Below are 21,819 nucleotides of genomic sequence, written 5' to 3'. Positions count from 1 at the left end.
ACACTCACCGTGAACACCTTCTCGGGGGCCCCCTTCGCCCTCATGTTGGTGTCATGCACTTGCTTGAGGATCATCCAGGCTTCGTCGTGTTTGCCCATCTGGTTAAAGCAAGCATAGAGGAATGAGAAATCTGTGGCTGAGTAGGGCTGGAAACCCTATGCATCTGAGTGTGTGGTGATTAGACAGGGACTCGCGGCCATCCAGGGCTCGTGAAGGACTAGGACTAATGTCCGCCCCCAGCCCATCTTGGAAGGATAACAGGGTAGCGCCTTCCAGGTGCAAATGGGAGGCACTACTCGGGGCGCCTGGGTGGCTCAGTTGGTTAAGTGTCCAAGTTCGGCTCATGATCTCACGGTAGTTCGTGGGTTCGAACCCCGCGTCGGGCTCTGTGCTGACAGCTCAAGCCTGGAGCCTGCTTCATATTCTGTGTCTCCCTCTCTCTCTCTCTGCCCCTCCCTCGCTCATGCTCTGTCTCTCTCAAAAATAAACACTTTTTTAAAATTGTAAAAAATGTGAGACATTACTCCATTATACACTATTCCCATCACACAGTACAACACTCCTAGTTATAAAGTTGAATGGACTGCTGGGGCGTCCGGGTGGCTCAGTCGGTTGTGTGTCTGAGTTCAGTTTAGGTCATGATCTCACGGTTTGTGAGTTTGAGCCCCGAGTTGGGGTTGCTGCTGACAGTGTGGAGCCCGCTTCAAATCCTCTGTCTCCCTCTCTCTCTGCTCCTCCCCCTCTGGTGCTCTCGATCTCAAAAATAAACAAACATTTTTTTAAACTTTTTTTTTTTTAACGTTTATTTATTTTTGAGACAGAGAGAGACAGAGCATGAACAGGGGAGGGGTAGAGAGAGAGGGAGACACAGAATCTGAAACAGGCTCCAGGCTCTGAGCTGTCAGCACAGAGCCCGATGCGGGGCTTGAACTCACAGACTGTGAGATCATGACCTGAGCCGAAGTCGGACGCTTAACCGACTGAGCCACCCAGGCGCCTCAACAAACATTTTTTAAAAATTGCATGGACCACTAAGTGGGAGCCACGTTCCTCTCTGACTAGGGAGAGCAAAGCAGCAATAGGTTACAATTGAATTGTGTTCCTCCCACCCCAGGACCTTGGAACATGACCCTATTTGGAAAGAGGGTTGCTGTAGATGTAATTAAGACAAGGTCCTCCTGGAGCAGCGTGGGCCCCTAATGTGGTTCGACTGGAATCTTTATAAAAAGCCAGCCATAGGAATATAGACACACACCAGGAGACCACCTGGGATGACTCGGGCAGGAAGTGGAGTGAGGCAGCCGTGAGCCAAGCGACTGCCGGCAAAGCACCAGAAGCTGGAAGAAGCAAGGAAGGACTGCCCTACAGACTTCAGAGGGAACGTGGCCCAGCTGACACCTTGATGTTGGACTTCCAGCCTCCAGAACTGTGAGACAATTTCTGTTACTTTAAGCCACTCGGTTTGTAACAGAGTCCTTTGAAACTAATACACAACAAAGGGTGTATTTTGAGATATCCCTGGTTAAAACAAAATGAAAACAAACAAACAAACAACAACAACAAAACCCCTGCCGTGTCTGCCCCTGATCAATGGGACAAAAGGGAATTTGACAAGCTGATCACTCTGTAGAAAGATCTAGAAGGAGACACATAAGTGGACTCAGAATTGGGGGTGGAAGAGATTTCTCCTCTGCCAGCCCCACCCTGTCTGACCACCACAAGCCCAAGTGCCCCGCCCCACCCCGAGCTGGAAGGATTCTTCTCTCAAGACACCAGCAGAAACTCTCAGATGGTCCAGATGATCAAGAGTCCTCATGGACTTGGGAACCACACAAGTATTGCCACAGATCTTGCTGCAGCCACTTGAAAAAACACCCCACCGCTTTCAAGAGCCTCTGGAGAGAGTGGGGGCTGGAGGCAGTGTCGAGAAGCCCCCTCCACCGCCACCCAGCCTGGGGGAGCCCTGTCCCACTCTGCACTCGGGGAGCCCCTGCGCCCCTCCACCCCTGACAGTCTGCGATCCAGGGTGCGTGGCCACCGCGGATGGCAGTGAAGCCAGACATAATGATGGGCTGGGTCGGCCAACAGAGGGGGTGGTTTGCAACCTGCAGGCAGGAGGGGATGCGGGGCTAAAGGGCTCTCACATGGGGTGGGGGCGGTGGTGGTGCTGACTCACCTCCAGCAGGAACCGTGGGCTCTCTGGCATGAACCTCAGGGCCACCATGGACACGGTGCAGGGCAGAGCGCAGATGATGACAAACACCCGCCAGCTGTGGAAGTGGTAATTGGTGCCCATGCTGAAGCCCCAGCCTGCGAAGAAGCAGCCAGAGCACTTTGGACATGATCTCAGAGTCACCTTCCAGCCCTGGCTCTCAGCTTAGGGCGCGAGAGCATCGCCTGGGGAGCAGGTTAAAGTGCAGGCCCCCGCCTGTCCCCCCAGCTTCTGATGCAGAAGTCTGGAATGGGCTCTGGGAATGTGCATGCCAACAGCCCCCCGGGGTGGGCCAGGCCCGTTCTCTCGGCCAAGAGTACAAAGGAAGGCAGCATCCCCTATTTCGATATATTCATTAAAATTTAACGCCACTGACAGCGCGGACCCTGCTGGGGATCCTCTCTTTCCACCCCGCCTCTCTCCCTGCCCCTCCCCCACTCATTTTTTCTCTCTTTCTCAAAATAAATAAATGAACTTCTAAAAAACTTAAGTTAAACAAACTGTTAAATAACAGATGTTCTATTCCCTGGCCTTGACAAAAAAGGTGCCCCGACCTACCCTTGCAGGATTCCTTTCCTTTCCTTCTCCTAGCCCCTCCCACAGAGTGAGGGGCCTTGCGTTGACCCACGTGAACAAATCTCGCTCCACCACAATGAGAATGAGTGCCCTTGTCATGATTCCTTGAGTTTAGTGGGAATTCCTGGGTTCTGAGCACCAGAGCATGATGTGGTAGGAGGGTGATCACTCTTCAGGGACCCCTTGCCTTATAGGAAGGGGTATGGCTGAAGGAGAGCCAGATCAGGGCCTTACATGACCCTGGGGATCCCTCTTACCCAGGTCAAAGGGCAATACCAGCTCCGGGTGATTCTAACGCAAAGGATTTCAGGACCCACACTTTGAAAAACACCGTCAGTCATAATACGGGCACACCCCGTTGTATCGTGCTCCACAGATACTGTGGTTTTTGCAAATTGCAGGTTTGTGGCCACCCCGTGTTGAGCAAATCTACTGACACCATTTTCCCATCAGCATCCACTCACTTTGTGTGCCTGTGTCAGGCCTTGGTAATTCTAGAAATATTTCAAACGTTCCATTATTACCATATTTGTAACGGGGCTCTGTGATCTGTGATGATTTGCCATAAGCTCAGGAGATGGTGAGCATGTTTTCAGCAGTAAAGTATTTTTTTAATTAGGATGTGTACATTTTTTAGACATAATGCTACTGTGCCCTTATTAGAGTATAATTTGGTATAAACATAACTGCTGTATGCACTGGAAGCCAAATAATTCACTTGACTCACTTTACTCTGATATTTGCTTTATTGCAGCAGTCTGAAACTGAACTCCTAATATCTCCAAGGTATGCCTATATTACTTTTTTTTTTTTAATTTTAAAGAGATGGGGCTTCCAAATTCAAATGAATTCTATCATCACTGAAATGGAGAGACTAGCTCCTACTCAGCATTGGTTATTGAAAGCACTCTAAAATTCATTTTTAGAAATTGCTTCGGGATCTACAAAACATTATTTCAAATGTGCCCATGGGTCGCAAAAGTCCCTCTTTTCAGGAATGGTAGCACAGAGGAAAGAGCCTAGACATTTGTAGTCACATAAATCAGAGTATAAATCCTGGCTTTCTCACATCATTACTGTGTTGGTGGGTTTTCACAGCTGCAGAATGCAGGTAACACTATCATCACAGATTTGCTGTGTACAAAAGCTTCTGGCAACCAATAATCATTCATCTGCTTTGAGGGTAGATTTGATTTGTTTGGAAATAGCTACATGATACTTAGTGCCGAAGTTGTTGACTGAAATAGGTGAATATCAGCAAAGATCAGCAAAAGAATTGCTTTAAAAAAAAAAAATCCAAGGTTAGGGGCACCTGGGTGGTTCAGTCAGTTAGGCATCCGACTTCGTCTCATGTCATGATCTTGCTGCCTGTGGGTTTGAGCCCTGTGTCGGGCTCTGTGCTGACAGCTTGGAGCCTGGAGCCTGCTTTGGATTCAGTTTCTCTCCCCGCAGTCCCCCCCCCCGCCCCCCACCTGATGCTCTGTCTCTCTCTCAAAAATAAACATTAAAAATTTTTTTAAAAAAATCCAACGTTATAAAATAGATTGGTTTTCTCATGCCACTCAGAGCAGCTTTGAAGACACTCCAACAGCATATTTTTAAGACAGAACTGTATAAACGAATATATTGATTTCTCAAGTTCGGAGGGTAATCATTGCTGGGACACAAAGTATCTACTCCATTTACTATCTGTGAAGCACAGTAAAATGCAGTGCAATAAAATGAGGTATGTTTACACTTCAGAATACACCATATGGCCAACTCCGTGGTGGGCAGTGAATGTCTTGAATGCTCTATTCCTCTCATTGTGCTTCAACTCGGTCTACTTGCACTGCTGTTTCTGCGGATTCTTCCTACTTGGAGCAATTAAAGGACGAGCCAGACGGAATCCCAGGTTGGGGGGGAAAGAGGGACTGAAACCACCGTGACACATTTGGTCACACAATACACACTTCATCCAACTTTCTCAACGGGAACCAAATCTCTGTTTTGCACAGCATGCTGTCCCTGGGGTTTGTGTGCTTTAATTTTAATTAAAAAGCTTTTCCTTCCTCCTGAGAGCAACACTAGAAAGGGGAAGATAAAACCATAGTCATATTTACACATTTGCAGCTCATGTCCAAAAGCCAGTCTGGAGTCATTAGAAGTCAAGTTGATCAAAACTACACAGGAGTGAAACTCAGGTGGACAATGAGGGAAGGAGAGCAGAAGCAGGTGTGTTTCTAAAGCATTCTGCCCAAGACAAACTTTTTTCTTTATGAAAATATGTGTAAATTATCTAAAATCCATTATTCCTTTATGCCTCTATGGTTTTTATGGTGGCTTTACTAACCTGCATTTATCACGTTCATTAGGCAGATCTTTGGGACCTTAAATTAAATAAACTTAAACAGTGAACTGCTTCCAAATATATGTAGCAACTATTAATTTGGAGACAGGGATTGTTCTGGTTACTGATCTTTTAGCTTGCCCTCCGTCATGATTTCACAAACAGCTGGTGGTGCTGACTACAATGGGAATTCATCTTCCATAATATATTCATATTTTTTTTTCTGGACTGTGCCCATGAATTCCCAGGAAAACATTCTGAGTTTTGTAATCTTCTTTCTCAATGACTCAGTCGCCCGAGTTCCTGGTGCCAAGACCTCCCATCACTTCATTCCTGCAAAAGCAATTAAGTGGGTTGCACAAGCCGAACACAAACATGAGTCTCCTTTCTTTAGTTCCCCTGGCGTGTGTCCCTGCTCAGGGGAGGGGTGTGAGAGGATTAATGTCTTAGGCACATTGAGAAACATCATCAAATGTCTGGTTCACTGTGGACAGGACATCTGGTCCCGGTAAAATGAGGCTTAAGGTAAATAATCACTCCTGTGATAAGGTCATTCTAGTCTCCCATGTTCCTAGCGTGGGCTCCCCGCCCCAGTTAATGCTTGTTTCAATGAAGCATAATCATCCCAGAGGCTTGTATGTTAAAAAGGGACTATAAAAGTCACAGATTTCATACAAGCCTGCGAACAGGAAACACATCCTGTCCGTTTGGGGTAAAATATTTCACCAGGAGCCCTGATGTCAGCCAGCAGCGGCCAGCCAGCAGCTATGTGGCCCCTCCGCCATGGGCATCCCATTCAGACTTGGTCAACACGCTCCCAACTCGAATCCTAGTATTGCTTCCTTAGCAACCAGACCCCCAGACATCAGTGTGTGCTTGTACACGTAAAGCAAAGTGAAAAAGCGATGCACCGTGCAGGGACCATTGTGGGTAGCCCCTCTCACAACACCCCACAAGCTGTGGGCTCGGTCATAATAATGCAGACACCGGGTCTGGGGGGCACTGACTCCGCCCCCCATGCCGGAGAGGAGGGAAAAGTATCCGGAAACCAATCAGGACCCAGCATCTCTGGGGTGTCGTGATTGGCTGAGGTGGGCTCATGACCTAAGCTGAACCAATCAGAAGCTCCCTGGTCAGGTGCGCGGGGGGAACTTCCTTGGTGGAACAAGCAGTGTGCAAATGGGAGGGTGACCTTGTTGGTGCTGCTGGGATGGAAGCTAGCTCGAGGACGAGAAGCATTTTAAACATATTCTCAGCACTGCCCTTTGCATCCTAGTTATTACTGAATGAGAAGCACGGATCTCTATGGCTCTTACTTCCTTCCCTCTCCGCCTTCTAGGTGAAGGAACCACGGCTGGACGAGATGAAGTGACTTGGCCGCAACCACACAGCATCACTACTTTGGCTCAGCTCTTATGCAGGTTTTATTTGTCCCTACATGCCTCCCCTCCATAAAAAAAAAAAAAAAAAAAAAAAAAAAAGATTGTTTACTTAATTTAAATGTGGAAATAGTTTCTTAGAGCTCACACATGGGGATGAGTTAACAGTGTTAATGATACTATAGCAAGAATTGGCGGGGAGGGGAAGCAATTCCTCTGACCCATGTAACCAACACTATAGTATACGGGTCATTAAAGTATGTGTTTGCGTGAAAGGCAAAGTGCAGAAATGATATTAGGAGTAATATGATTTTGTATCTAAAATGATGGAGAACTGCTTCTGGTGACAGAATTCTCTGGAAAACCCTTCATCCCTTGATTTCATTATTCCTGTTTCTATTTCTTATACGAAAATCCAGTGGGTTCTCAAAGACGAGATGTGGCAAAGATTCCACGTTCACAAACCCGCTTCCTCCACTTGCCGGGCACACGGTGAGATTGCATCGCCAAGTGTCCTTTGCAGTATTGGTGATCACGTTACAGATTTGGGGCCAATGGGATGGAAGCAGAGAGGGCTGTTGGCCCTTCAAAACCACGCACGTACAATCGCCCATACTCTTTCCCCAAGCAGACTTTAAGCCACGTGTTACAGACGGTGCAATCACACGCTGGAAAGAGTCTGAGCCCCAATATTGCTGATGGAACAGAGCCCCCTGCACATCAGGAATATCAGCCCTATTTTACAAGAGGGAGAAACTTCTGTTATGTTAAAACAATGAGATTTTAGGATTTATCAGATTACCAGGGTAATGAATCCAGAATCACCTTAACTAATAGGGTAGGCAGTGTCTATACCGGAACTTCTTAAAAAGATATACAAGAGCTTCCATCACCTCAGAACACACAAAGAGGATGAGATTTCAAACAAGGACACCAAGGAGGTGAATGGCTAGGGAAGTGTTGGTTAGTTTCAGGCAGTTCTCTGCTACCCATATAGTTCTGCAGGATTCTAAATGATGGCACAGTCTCACCCATCATCAGGGGTTTACCGAAAACAATTTTAAGGACGCTGATGGTATTTATTGCCCAGGATGCTTAAAAGACATAATCGAAATCAAAACTGCTGCGTTCTTCCTACTTTACTCTTAACAAAACCAATTGTGAAAGTAAACACTGCCAGGTCTCTGTCCAGAGAATCTGGTTTTTGCAATTATCCAGGATAATAAAATTGTCCCAGCTGAATCGAAGACCTTGTCTGTAAGGGCTGCCCCACTTCTGCAGCCAAACAAGAGTGACGGCAGGCACTAGAATGGAGAGTATACAAGAGTACCGCATGGGAGCAGGGGGCAGGCAGAGCACCAGGATTCAAGGTCATGCCAGGACGTGACCTTGGCTAAGTCACCAACTTCTCTTGCTTTTGTTATGGAATCTATAGAATGGGGTTATCAAAGCCTAACTTGCTAGGGGGAGGGGGGCTGGGGAGATAAAGGTTGAAATTCTTTCAAATAGAACGAAGAAAAGAAGGAAGGAGAGAGGGAGGGAGGCAGGAAGGACAGATTGTATTCTATCCAGAAAGCTGTGTGTACTGAAATTAGTGATGTGTCTTCCAGCGTTGGAAGTTCTATAGAGAGATCAAGGTCACACACAGGAACTGTGTGTGAGCTTGTGGAATAAGGTTGAGGACGGCAAATGTTGTTGGATGCAGGTGCCATAGTGACAAGGATCCCTGGGCTTTTTGAAGGCAGTGCACTCACCATAGTGTGGAATGATGCTCCAGGCCATGGCAGATGCATAAATGCCCCCCGTCATCCAGAAGATGCCCAGCCAACTGAGGTGTTCTCCTCGCTTCTCCCGAGACAAGAATTCAGAAAAATAGGCAAAAACAATGGGCAGAGCACCCCCAATCCTGCAAAAAGAAAACGCCAAAAAGAAAGAATCAAGTCATACACTAAAAATGGGCTTAGCAGAAACCTAGTCACCTTACACCCCACCCGTAAGTTCTGTGGTAAAGTAACCCAGTGAATTTGAAAGACTGGCTAAAGTGAGGCCAGTATCAGGTTATTTTGACCTTATATACTGACTTTACAACCTAACCCCTTTCTAAGGTTCAGCTTTAATGTACTATCTTGGAAGTCAAACACAAAACCCAGTCCAAGGTTTTCCAGAAGTACCACTCGGAGCTATAGTGCCAGGATGGATGGAACACTGGTCTATGAGGGTCCAGCAAAGCCCTGCGTTTGCGTACCCTATGCCTGAGAGGAGTCGGCAGAAGAGGAAGGCTCCATATCCCTGCACGAAGGAGGAGAGAGAGGCGAAGGAGGCGTTGAGGGCCAGAGACATGCTGAGGACTCTCTTCCTCCCCAGCTTATCGGCCAGGCCCCCCAGCACGAAGGCCCCCGCCATCATTCCTAGGTAGACTATCACCCCTGCAAGGTGGGGGGAAAGAGAAGACAGGGTGGAGAGAAAAGACAAGACATTAGAAACCATGAAATGTTCTAGAAAATCCAGTGCCCCTTTTTATGTGTTCTAGAGAGTCTGCGTCACAGACATAAAAGGTGGACTATAACAGATGTTCGTGGCAAATTAGAAGTGCTGTATGAATTCAAATTCTTAGGAATGCCATTTGAAAAACTAGCCTCACAGGTTGCCACATATGTGCACATACTAAAATAGATCAACCATAGCTGGGTCTGATGTACCCTTCTTGAAGATGACTCTTTTAGAGGCATAATCCGCAGAAGGTAGTGCTGTCATTTTATTTTTAAGCAAGCAAGCAAGAAAGAAAGAAAGAAAGAAAGAGAAAGAAAGAAAGAAAAAAAGAAAAAGAAAGAGAAAGGAAGGAAGGAAGGAAGGAAGGAAGGAAGGAAGGAAGGAAGGACGGACTGTGTGATAAAAATCCTTACCTGCAGGGTTATGTTTAAAGAGAGAATTTCAAGGGGAAAGTGTGACCAAAAGGGTATAAGGAACATGGGAAGGAAGAAAAGGGTGTGAGTGAAAAATGCCAACTAGCCATAAGACTGGCTATGTTATTATTCCCCCCAAAAAAGACCATCACCAAGCTACAACCAATGTTCAGATTTCTTAGGATAATAAGAGCCCAGCAATGAGCATCCTTTCTTTAACACATGTAACTTTACTTCCCTTCTAATAATAAGATCGGTTAATTTAAGATATCCTATAAATATATTGCTATTGACATGTTTATGGTATTGCAATGAAAGTCAGCATCTTCATGGTCATGGCACATCCCCAGAAGCATGTGGATAATGTCTTCCTACTAAATATTGAGGGCTTACTAATTATCAATGCCTGTGCTAAGTCCTGATGTGATTTACCACACCTGTGAAGGAAACTTTGCAGACCATCCTTCACAAAGTCAAAATATGGAATAGAGATTACATAAGTATCCTTTCACCCGGCCTTGACTGGAAACCAAATGGTGAACACAAACTGTCTTTCACAGAAAGGAAGCTTCTGGATCTGCAGATGCTTTATTTCTGCAGGTGTGTGCCAGGAAGGGCCGACAGAAAGCAAAGAGCTTCAATTAGCTGATTAACTTGAAGGCTGGTCCCCAAAAGGAGAGATTTAACTACGCTCTGTCTTATCTTCCCCATGACAGAGTTCTTTCTTTTATCATTTTATTCCATGAGATGAAAAGAAATGATAGCTTTGGTGTTGTCAATGGTGTTCATTAAGATTATTTTCACTCACCTGTATTGTCACTTTCAGCCTTTACACACCTCAAAGCCATGGAAGATGCTATTTCCTTTTACGTTTCTGTATATGCTGTTACTTCGTGAAATATGCCTATGAGTCTACAGTATATATTAAATGCCTATTATTAGGTAAGCATTCTTTTAGTTACTGGGCATACAGTGAGGTACAAACACCTGAAAATCTTGGCCTTCGTAGAGCTTACGTTCCAATTGGGGAAAAGAAATAATAAATGAGTAAAATATACAGTTGGTAGGTGGCTGATAAGAGTCATAGAGAAAAATAATGGGAAGGAAGGGAACCAGGAGAGCCAGGGTGGGAGGTGGAGATTTTAAATAAGATGGTTCAGGAAGCTCTCATTGAGACAGGACATTTAGGCAAAGACCTAAAGGAAATCAACCATGGGGATGTCTAGGGTAAGTTGCCAAGCCTGTGTTCCTAAATCTGCCATTTCTCTGTACACTCGGAGGATCCACAGACGAGTAACAGAATGAGGATAACTCCTCCTCCCTATTTCACCAGTCCCCAGCCCAAAGCCCAGAAAATGTAGCGAGCAATTTCCCACTAATATTAAGTCACCCACACGTGTGTTTCAGAAAATGAGTCAAGACTGCAAACCCAACTCACAGTATATGTCATGCCGTATGGAAATGATGTGTCCGTCAGTATGCTCTGCTAGACTATGAGTGTATCTGTTCCCCAGACCCGAGCAGCTAAGGATCGCCATCATCTGGTTCCCTGTAGACTTAATCTTGCTCAGTTCTTAGCCATTGTGAGCTATGTCCAACAGAACTGCCTTACTCACCATGAGGGTATCTTAAAACCATCTTCTGTGGCTATGACCCCAGAATCCCACCACACAAGCCCAAGTGAGGGTCAGCCTGCAGCCTCCCTGATACTTTCACCTGGTCTTTCCAGTCCACATAACTTCCTTGTGCCTGGTCCTGAGATCCTGGCCCCCACGCTAATTTCCAATTAGCATCCAGTACCTTAACCAATTGGAAAAGACCCAAACTCCATCCATGCCCAACCAGGTTCTCACCAGGAAAGAACTGGGTTCTGCTTCCTCTGACTTAGGTAACCCACCTAACATAATTGCCACGTTCAGGAGCCCCACACCTGAGATGCCCCACCCTTCCCCCCACCTTCCAGGTAGACTGCTGGGCTATCACCACTGGCCCAACTTAGAATGGAGTTTTACACAAGCCCTTGTACTTGGTAATTTAGGACTTCCAGATAAGAGCAGAGAGGGAACATCTTTTTCCAAGTTAGGTCTGTTCAGCTTCCAAACTGCGTTGGCCTCAGCACAACTTCTTGTCAAGAATTTCCAATATCTCATTCAGCCAACAAATGCCTTGTGGTTCTCTCATGATACCTGGTCAATAAATGTTTTGGAATAAAGAGCAGATGTTGTAAGGAAGGAAGGGAGGGAGGGAGGAGGAGAGTCCTGCCCAAATTGCAAAGGAAATGCTATGGGTGCTTTAAGCCCACAGGTTATACAGCAATAGATCATAAGAGCCTAACGTATCACATCATAGTACCCAGCTGGCAAACGCAAGAGTGAGCGCTCACCACCAGCCAGGCTTCATGCAAAGCATTTTACTGGCGTAGCTGATCCCCTTTTAACTACTGGCGTAGTTGTTGTGGGGTTCACAACAACCCCACAGATACCATTACTGTTTTATAGGGAAGAAAACTGATTTGCAGAGAGCTAAAGTAGTTCCGGAAGGTCAGACAACTAGCAGAAGTACCAAGATTTTGATCTGGGAATCCCAACCTCAGAGTCGATGTTTAACCACTACGCTTTATTGTTCTTTACAGATAAGCATCGGTCAGACTTACTAGCTCTGTATTAGTTTCTTCCTTCCTTGTTTGCTCCTCCTCAGAACTGCTTGCTAAGTGGGGCAAGGTTCCTTCCTTTCAAGGAGATAAACCATAAATCATACGATTATCTCCTAGTGAGAAAGGATGTTCCATGAAAGGTGTGTGTTGGGTATCATACAAACACAGAGAATGAGTGCAGCCTGAATACACCTTACTCAACGTGGGAAGGCTTCTAAGAGCCAGACGTTGAGCTGATGGCCAGGTTTCCATCTTGGTCATTGGGCGTGTGAATCACAGGCAGTGGCAGGCAGCATGCGCACAAGACTGAGGAGGCGAAGGGGGCACCTGATATGTTCGGGCAACTGTGTCCAAGTAGATCAGTGTGAGTAGAGCACAGTGTACAGCGGGGAACGAGGTGAGGGATTCGGGCCGGGCGGGGGAGAACAGAGGCCACATGATAATGGCTCATGAGTGAGTGTGTGTGTGTGTGTGTGTGTGTGTGTGTGTGTGTGTGAGAGAGAGAGAGAGAGAGAGAGAGAGAGAGAGAGGAAGAGAGAATGCATATCATGTAGGCATGCATGCACATGTGGTTATATGTGTGCATGTAGCTGTTTGCATCGTGTGTGGGGGCCTATAAATTGGGAGGAAAGGAGGAGGGAAATCAGAATAATTGTCAGGAGACTTGCTGAGAACCCACCTGTACACTTCATACTCTGGCCCTACCCCAAAGGAAAACAGTAACATCCAATTAATGTTTGCTTCTCTTTGTTCTATAAAGCTATCTTCGGCATGTCTCAGATGCTACTGTGCACACGGAAAGCATGACGGGATCGCAGTAAAATCAAATACTGACTCAGGGGCACCTGGGCAGCTCAGTGAGTTAAGCATCTGACCTCAGCTCAGGTCATGATCTCACAGTTCGTGGGTTCAAGCCCTGCATAGGGCTCTGTGCTGACAGCTCAGAGCCTGGAGCCTGCTTTGGATTCTGTGTCTCCCTCTGTCTCTGCCCCTCCCCGGCTCACACTCTGTCTCTGTCTCTCTCTGTCTCTGTCTTTCCCTCTCTCTCTCTCAAAAATAAACATTAAAACAATTTTTTTAATTAAAAAAAATCAGGTATGATTCAGTAAGTCTGGGGCAGGGCCTGACATTCTGCATTTCTGACAAGATTAGTGTTGCTGATCCGAGGACCACACTTTGAGGAGTGGGAGACCAGAGCTCACCCATCCTCCTGGGAGCACACTGACGGGCAGTGAGGAGAATCCTGGCCTTAGAACCACAAAATCTCATTCACTGGTTGTGAGATTTGGGAGAATATTCTCACACCCTCTAAGGGCCCTACCACCATATGTGTAAACTGATCACTGGTTTCCAAACTGCCTTCCTATTCATTTTTTTTTTTAAATATAAATCATGAATAATGAAAGTGTATGGATTTCCCAGGAAGAACATATTCAGATTTAAAAAATAAACCCAGATAGGGGCGCCTGGGTGGCTCAATCGGTTAAGTGTCCGACTCTTGATTTCAGCTCAGGTCATGATCTCACGGTTCGTGAGTTCAAGCTCCACATCGGGCTTTGTGCTGACAGTGAAGAGCCTCCTTGGGATTCTCTCTCCTTGTTTCTCTGCCCCTCACCTGCTCTGCCCCTCCCCTGCTCATTCTCTCTCTCTCTCTCTCTCTCAAAATAAATAAGTAAACATTAAAAAAATCTTTTTAAATAAGCCCAGACACAAATGTTTAAGTAAACTATTGTGAATGCCACACAAAACATGTCTACAGACCAGACTTTGGCCAGTGGTCAAAAGTAGCTTTTAGACTAGCAGTGTGAAATCTCAGCGATGAGCATTGTGCCACTTATTAAGCTATTGTCACTCAGCCCCAAAGCCACCCTTCCAGCTCCTACTTTGTCCACAAACACCTATGCTCTGCCAGACAGTCCCTGCTGGGCCTCTGCCAATAGGGGGCACTAGAGAGAGAGGCTGAAAGGCTGGAGCAAGAAGAAGGGACCGGAGGTTTCTGCTCCTGTAAATTCCACCCCAGCATCCATCAGCAGGAAGCAGCAATGCCTTTCCACAGGAGCCACTGAATGCAATTAGCTGAACCAGCCACATCCTGCCCTTTCCTCCCCTCCCACACCAACACCGGCCAGGCAGGGTCCCAGAGATCTGAGTTATGGCTCCTCAGGTTTCCTTCTCTGAGCTCTGCAGTTACAATAATGCAGATCTCTTTACTTTACTCCCCCAGTCCCACGGTGGTACCTGCTCCCTGCATTCACTATCTCGGTACATTTTATAAACACATTTCACTCACCCAGCTAATAATTCTTTATATTAAATTCTCTCTGTTCCAATAACCACTACGATGTCTGTCTGCTGACCACGCCCTGACCGATCCAGACACATCAGCAAATTGATGCATCTCAGAGATTGGATATTGACTCCAGCAACTCAGCTTTAGTAGATGAGGACTCCAAGCCCCAGATAAGGTCAGTGACTCTTCTGGAAGTTCCCTGCTGGCCCAGAACCTGCTGGCACCACACCTCTGGTCTCCTGGCTCCGAGCCTGGTGCTTTTGCTACCCACTGTCCGCAGCAAAAGGAGGAACTAGAAAGAATAAGAAACGTTTCTCAAAATGCTGTGGTAGCGGTCAAGATATGCTGCCCCCAAAATATGCCACTTTGGTTGAAGGGTTATTTTGAGCTGATGACAGCTGAGAAACAGCAGACTCCAAAAGAGAGCTCTGTGCCCTCCCTCACATTTGCCTAAAAAATGGGTTTGGGATTGTAATCACCATAGACTCTTACCAGCTCAGGGACAGCACCAAGAGGCATCAACATAACAAACCTTACTGCAACAACCTTATCTTCCATTAGTTTGCACCATTTGCCAGCCCTGGAAGGCTTTCTTGCCTTCCCCTGGGACTTGTTCCTTCTCTACAAATGTATTGTCCTTTGGGAAAATGCTAAGGCGAAGTCCTAACCATCCCTTTGGAGTGCTTCTGTGTGTGTGCGTGTATTGTACATGCTAATAAGCTGCTTTCCTCTTGTTAATCTGTCTTTTGTCACTTTAATTCACAGGGCTTCCAGCCAGGGAGGGCGGAGGGAAGATTTTCCTCCCCTGCACTTTTTTGGGAGGCTATGACGGGGAAGAAATGGACGGAAGAAGGGCTGATCCACAGAGAAGAGAAATAGAAAATTAACGATGCCTCTGAAATGGCTGTGCTATTAAACCCATTTAAAATCTGTCTTTAGCAGAGGAAATTAAGACAATAAATTTGGAAAATTGAAATGCAATGGAGTTATCAAAAATTACTTTAGCACGCAGCAGATAAGGGACTAGCTAGAAGGCTAGAGAGTATCGCCCTTCAGTTCCACTCAACAAGCTCAGTGGCATATTAAGAAAATCTGCCGCCAAATACACTGAGGTTTTAAGGAAATTAAAAACCACGATGGCTACTTGCAGAGTTGGGGGAATGGAGGCAAAAGGAGGGGAATGTGGTAGAGCGAGAAGGGCTCTTAATAGTGAGAACACCACACAGGAAATGAATTAGGCCTTCATGGAAGAAGGAGGGGCCCGCACCGACAGGTGCCATAAGAGAAAGAGCCCCGTCTTGAAAGTGAGATGAGCCAGCTCTTAGCCCTGGCTTCACGAATTACCCGCAGCATGACCACGGGCGACCCATTCGGCTTCTCTGATAGTTGCTCCTTCTTTGTGAAAGTCAGATAATGTGCTCATCCTGTGGAGTTGTTAGGGTTGCATGGCACAGTGGAAGGAGAGTACCTAGCAGGACGCCTGGCACAGAAGTAAATGCACAATTAATACAAGTTGCGATTGTCGTTCGGAGTGGTGCAGCGTGGAACTGGCTGTGACCTAAGAAAGCCACGGGATCAGATACATGAAAATAAGCTGGCGGTATTTTAAAGTCAAACCCACCATATATTAAAGGCATTTGAGGTAAAAGGACATAGACTGGCAGAAGAAACTTATTTATAGTAGCATGCCCTTTAAATGTACCTCCCTCCTTACCTGCAGAAGGAGCCAGATTCCCAATAAAAAAGCTTTTTTTAACTAAAACATTTTCCGAGTTTCCTCTAATAAGACTTTGTTGGGAATTTTTTTTTTCTTTTTGCTAACTCGTGGGTAAGTGCCCAGATTTATTGCCATCTCCTTAGAGAGGCCTCCTGATGTTCCCAAGTAGGACTCAGCAAACTTTTTCTGTCAAGGGGCAGAGAAAAAAAACATTTCTCTTGTAAAAATAGTTTACTTTGCAAATGTCCTATAGCTCTTTAACATCTTCTTCTTCTTCCTATTTTTCTTTACAGTCCTTTAAAAACGTAAAAACAGGGGCACCTGGGTGGCTCAGTTGGTTGAGCATTGGGCTCTTGATCTTGGCTAAGGTCATGATTTCTCGGTTCCTGAGTTCGAGCCCTGTGTTGGGCTCTGTGCTGACAGTACAGAGGCTGCTTGGGATTCTCTATCTCCCTCTGTCTCTGCCACTCCCCTTCTCATGCTCTCTTGCTCTCTCTCTCTCTCTCAAAATAAATAAAACATTTTTAAAAATATGTAAAAACAAAAACAGGTTATAGTTCCCTAGCCCCTGTTCCAAATGCAATTCTGTCCTCTCTGCTGGTATTTCTGCAATATATTCTTCCTTCTTCCCTATCACATATGTCTGTTTGCTCTTATACATGTATTTGTTCAACATCTGTCAACTCCTGGAGGAAGGGATTGTGTTGGTTTTGTTTGAGTGAAATTCTCTACGTCTCTAGCACCCAGCTCAGAGTTTGGCACATAGGAAGCACTCCATTAATATTTGTTCCAGAAATAAATAAAATAATTCATAATCACAATAGAAAAATATGCAAAATACAAACACACACACACACACACACCCAAAACTGTATAAAAGTGGAGGCAAAAACCCTCCATCATGCTGCCCACCCAAAGCTGTTGTTAGCATGTTTCTGTCTTTGTATTTCTATTTGTACACATACAACTACACACTGCATTTATATGGTTGAGATTGTTCTGTATTGGAAGTCTCATAACCTACTTTTCCATTTGATAAATATCCCTACAAAGAACATGTTTGTACATATGTCTCTGTCTGTGTTGCTGGTCATTTGCTCAGAATTGATTCCAAGAAACGAAACTATGAGGTCAAACAGAATCAATGAGTTTGTGGCCAAATTTCCTTCCAGAGAGCTGGTACATATCACACTCTTGCCACCTCTAGAGATGCTTTTCATGTAAACAGAATATACTCTCTGAGCATCCGAGGCAGCAGGGCGAAGTGTACAATGAACCAAGGACTAAGAAGCCATTTTGAACTCTTTTTTTTTTTTTTTGCTTGAATACATAGAAATTAAATGCATTAATTATCCTGGGAGGCTTCTGAGCTCCCTTTCTGTACAACAACTTATTTGTTGGACTGTACACGTATACTTTGCAGGGATCAAAAGGAGCACCTCCCAAATGAACGATTTCCTTTCCATTTCTTTATTATTCAACCAAATATACCTCCTTGAAGGGCAATATTGTCTTAGACTAGGGTCTGGGAGGTAAATTTGATAAAGATTTAACATATGCAGGAACCCCCTAGTGAAGTCTCACTTTGGTATTAAGTCACAGAAGGACATCAGGGTATCTGTTTGCACACCTCCATGAAATCAGATGTGTTAGGTTAAGTCAGCCAAGCACTGTGTGTATATGACATCTGGATGCTTGGAAACTTCTGGGATGAGTAAATGCTTTCTTTTGGATCCAGGTACTTGGCACCAAAAAGGTTTGGCTTGAACAACTTGTCAAGTGGAAAACAATCTGGCAATTACTGTGTTGGACTTTTCTAGTACTTTATGTGTCCAATAAACTCAAGTGAATGAATCTTTGGAGGTAGGTTCACTTTCCTAATCTATTGAAAGCTGAGACTCTTTCCTAACTGTCACACAAGATACTTAGAAATAAATGGGCAGAGGAAAAAGGAAGGGGCAAAGGAACCAGTATCTGTTTAGCTCCTACTGTGTCCTAAGTACTACACCAGGTGACATATGTAATAATTTCAGTTTGTCATTCCAACCATGTGAGGGAATTATTAATATCTTTATTTAACAGATGAAGGGGGGCACCTGGGTGGCTCAGCCGGTTAAGCATCCAACTCTTGATTTTGGCTCAGTTCTTGGGTTCAAGCCCCACATCTGGCTCTGCGCTGACAGTGCGGGGCCTGTTTGGGATTCTCTCTCTCCCTCTCTCTCTGCCCCTCTCTCTCTCTATCTCTCTCTCTCAAACATAAATAAACATTAAAAAAAATTAAAGATGAACAGATGAAGAAACTGAAGTTAAGAGTTTTCCTCTCTGACCACAATTTAAAAATAGCTAATAAAGTTTTCTGATATCTGATGGAAGAAATCCGGGCTTACAGTTGAGTGACTGACTCATCAATGTATGGAGAAACCCACAAGAAAAGACACACCAGTACCAATCAAGGACACCTGGGTTGGATAAGGCCTTTGTCACTCTGCCTGAGGATTCAACACACCCCCTCAGGTCTGGCCCCTCAGCTCAGGAGAAGCCCCAACCCTATGGAAGAGTAGAATTACCACTTCTGAAGTTCTAGGTTCTGCGTGTGCCTAACACGTCCAGAGATGGAAGTCTGCAGACAGACTGGGGGGTCTGGGGGACAGAAGTCCCTTGCTTCAGCAACATAGCATAAGGGTAGCACCTTAAATCAGGGAAGGGTTCTCTCTCCAACCATACTTATGGGAAATAAAGACGCTGCAAGGCAGCCTGGAGACTTCACCCTCCCAGCAGTGTGTAATCAAGCTTAAGCCACATGCAATATTCTGGGTCAAGCCATGAACCTGTGAGCAGACGAGGCCATGTCTTTGGTGAGTAGAAGACAGGCCCACAGCCATGGTGGGAGCAACTGTAACAGAAAGGAATCAGGTCACTGGTGAGGTTTCTGTCCACTAGCCCTGGGGCAGTGGTACTTGTCACTTCCCTTAATCTTCTCTCACACTGGACACAAGAGGCCTCAAAAAGTATTTCCTGACAGGGGCGCCCAGGTGGCTCAGTTGGGTAGGCATCCGACTCTTGGTTCTGGCTCACGTTATGGTCTCACAGTTCAGGAGTTTGAGCCCCAAGTCAGGCTCTGCACTGGCAGTGCAGAGCCTGCTTGGGATTCTCTCTCTCCCTCTCTCTCTCTCTCTCTCTGCCCCTCCTCTGCTTGCTCTCTATCTCTCTCTCTCAAAAAAAAAAAAAATTCCTGAGAATACTGTGAGAATCTTGAAATTGCCTTGTTCACATATGACCACACTAGAAATCTCTTAGAAAAGCAAAGCTTCCCTCTGGACACCTCCCACAGCAGGTGAGAGGAGGTGAGGCAGGTGACAGAGGGTGTCACCTGGGCCAAAGCCAGTGAAGGGAGGTATGTACTGTGGGCATCTCAGATGTGATCATTACCCAGTGAGACTGGGTGATCCCTCGGCCATTCCACTAAAGAAAAAGTCGGGACTGCCATTGTGGTGGTTTCTAGAGGGTGGACCCGTTCAGAGGAACCACAATAAGGCCAGTCATGGACAGTACAGCCAAGAGCCAGAGTCTGAGACGGGAATGGTTGATAAAAGAGCAGGAGAGGAAACCAAAGTCTTCACAAGGAAATTTGCTAAGCCCCGTTCTCCGCATGTCGGTGAACCCGGAAAAGCGGCATAAAGATAAATAAATCCTTGCCCTGTGCTTTCAAAAGACTCAGTCTATCAGAAATAAAGAGGTAGAAATAAAGGAGAAGGGGTGGATCAGGGCAAGGGCCAGAGAGGAGACACGGCAAGAACTCCGGCAAGCCGGTAAGTGGAAAGAGGCTGATAGCTGTACTTGGCTGTCTTACAACAAGCAGATGGCCAGTGGGGCGGGAGCGGGGCTGAGCTTCACCCCAAGGGACCAGAAGGTGATGCAGCTGGTTATTGGCAGAAGTCAAACCCATGATCTTCCAGAACTCAGCTGCCTTTTTGGTACAATGTCTCTATACCAAAGTGGGCTACCTTGTCTTCAAAGCACATTATCTTCTTTATTAGGATAGACTTGATTTGCAGCCAGACTGGAAAAGATCTATGTTTATCTTTAGAGACACCTGGATATTGGCTCTGACTTCTGGGCAAGATAAGGGCAGTGGTATTTATGAGGTGCTGTTTAAAGTCTGAAACTCCCCTGGCAACCCTGGGGCCAGTTTGTTTACTAATGATTTTCGGTGGTATCACTGGTCGGTCAGGGCTTGATCGTAAGACCAAAGGGACATGAAAGTCCCTGTGGGAACTTCTATCTTAGCTCTCCCAGAGTGAAAATTTCTTGCACAGACCTTGGTGGTTTAATCTAGAGATAGGTCTATATGGGAATAAGAAGGACCCTGGATAGACTGTGCCTGGATGTCTCTTGAATCCCCAATGCTTACCTATATGATCTTCCATTGCTCCACCGTGGCCTTTGCCTTTAAATAAAAGCCTTATTTGACCATACTCAGTGGAGTCTTATGAATCCTTCTCAATATCCAAAATGATAAAATCTTTTCACCTCCTGGCCTCAGGGTTGCACCTACAAGGGCCAGGCAGGGAAAGGAGTGAAGCTACCCAGACATACCTTGTAAGGAATGGCAGAGACTCGGAAATACGTGCCCACCTAAAGGGAGCAGCCATACCCAACTTTAGCCAATTGCTGTGTTGTAGAATATAGATGCTATTTCTACAATTTCAAAAAGCATCAGAAATCTGGATTTCTAAATAAAATTCTTTGCTTTTTAAAACACGTTACTGGCAAAGCAATTATTTTCATCCACTGTTTGAGAACTCCATGTGACAGAGAGCAGTGCAGGTTTTAGTAGTATATTAGGAATGTGAGTATTCACATCTTTATTAAAATGTTTCCCATGGTTCAGATCTCTTAATTTTTCTATTCCTTTGACAATTTGTCCTAAGTTGCTATTTGCCTTTTTATCACGCATCCATTACCCCCTGGGTAGTGATGATCTGTGTTCTTTCTCACCCCAGAATCTTCACACTGTTTGCTTTTTGTCCTACTTAGTATAGTCTTTATTCATATCTTTGCATGGGTGGCTCCTTCTTATACTCCAGCCCTAGGCTCTGAGAGCCCTTCCCTGACCACCCAGTCACAGTGACTCTCCTTCCAAAGGTGGAATCATTTAGGCCAGTTAGAAGACCATTACATATATTCCAAGTGAGTGATGCCAATGGGGTGGGCCAGGGTGGTGGGGAGCAGTGGAAATGGTAGGCAGTGGCTGGATTCTGGATATGTTTTCAAGGTAGGGTCAAGCGAATAGATGGCATTTAAAGCAGAGACAAAGAGATCCCCAAAGGAAGGGCAATAGAGAAGAGATTCCAGGACTGAACACTGAAATGTTCCAATGGTTAAGGGTCAAAAACATGATAAGAAGCCAGCAATGGAGACTGGGAAGGACCAGCAGGGGACAAGCAGCAGGAAAGTTAGAAGACTGTGGTAGCTACAGGTCCAATAAAGAATGTGTATCAAGAAGGAGGAAGGGGTACACTGTTACAGGTTCTGCTGACAGGTCAAGAAAGCTGAGGACCAAGATTGGGCCACTGGATTGGCCAAGTGGGACCACTAGTGATCTAGACAAGCACAGTTTTATGAAATGGCAGGGACTGAATCTCACTCCCAGATGTTCCAGTGAGAATGAGAAATGAGGAACTGGATTCAGTGAATTTTACCAAAAAGGGAATAGAAAAGATACACGTAGGGTCAAGATGAGAGAAATTATATGTTTGT

At 45.6% G+C, this 21,819-nt stretch overlaps 1 protein-coding gene across 5 annotated transcripts in view; it reads right to left on the bottom strand.

Annotated features, from left to right (window-relative positions):
* The window catches only part of SV2B (synaptic vesicle glycoprotein 2B), a 220,326-nt gene that overhangs the window by 40,994 nt on the left and 157,513 nt on the right, over window positions 1-21,819 (bottom strand). For all 5 annotated transcript variants that reach the window (XM_053888751.1, XM_019460175.2, XM_019460174.2 and 2 more), the window contains exons 3-6: window positions 8,742-8,922; window positions 8,251-8,402; window positions 2,177-2,310; window positions 9-98 (exon numbers count right to left, since the gene is read on the bottom strand). In XM_053888751.1, the coding sequence (XP_053744726.1) occupies window positions 9-98; window positions 2,177-2,310; window positions 8,251-8,402; window positions 8,742-8,922 (557 nt within the window). The remainder of the gene's footprint in view (window positions 1-8; window positions 99-2,176; window positions 2,311-8,250; window positions 8,403-8,741; window positions 8,923-21,819) is intronic.

This window comes from Panthera pardus, unplaced genomic scaffold, assembly GCF_024362965.1.
Source record: "Panthera pardus isolate Hobbes unplaced genomic scaffold, ASM2436296v1 HiC_scaffold_24, whole genome shotgun sequence".
In the NCBI taxonomy this organism is placed as follows: domain Eukaryota; kingdom Metazoa; phylum Chordata; class Mammalia; order Carnivora; family Felidae; genus Panthera; species Panthera pardus.
The sequence above is the reverse complement of the archived record's forward strand: the minus strand, read 5'-3'. Positions and strand labels throughout refer to the sequence as shown.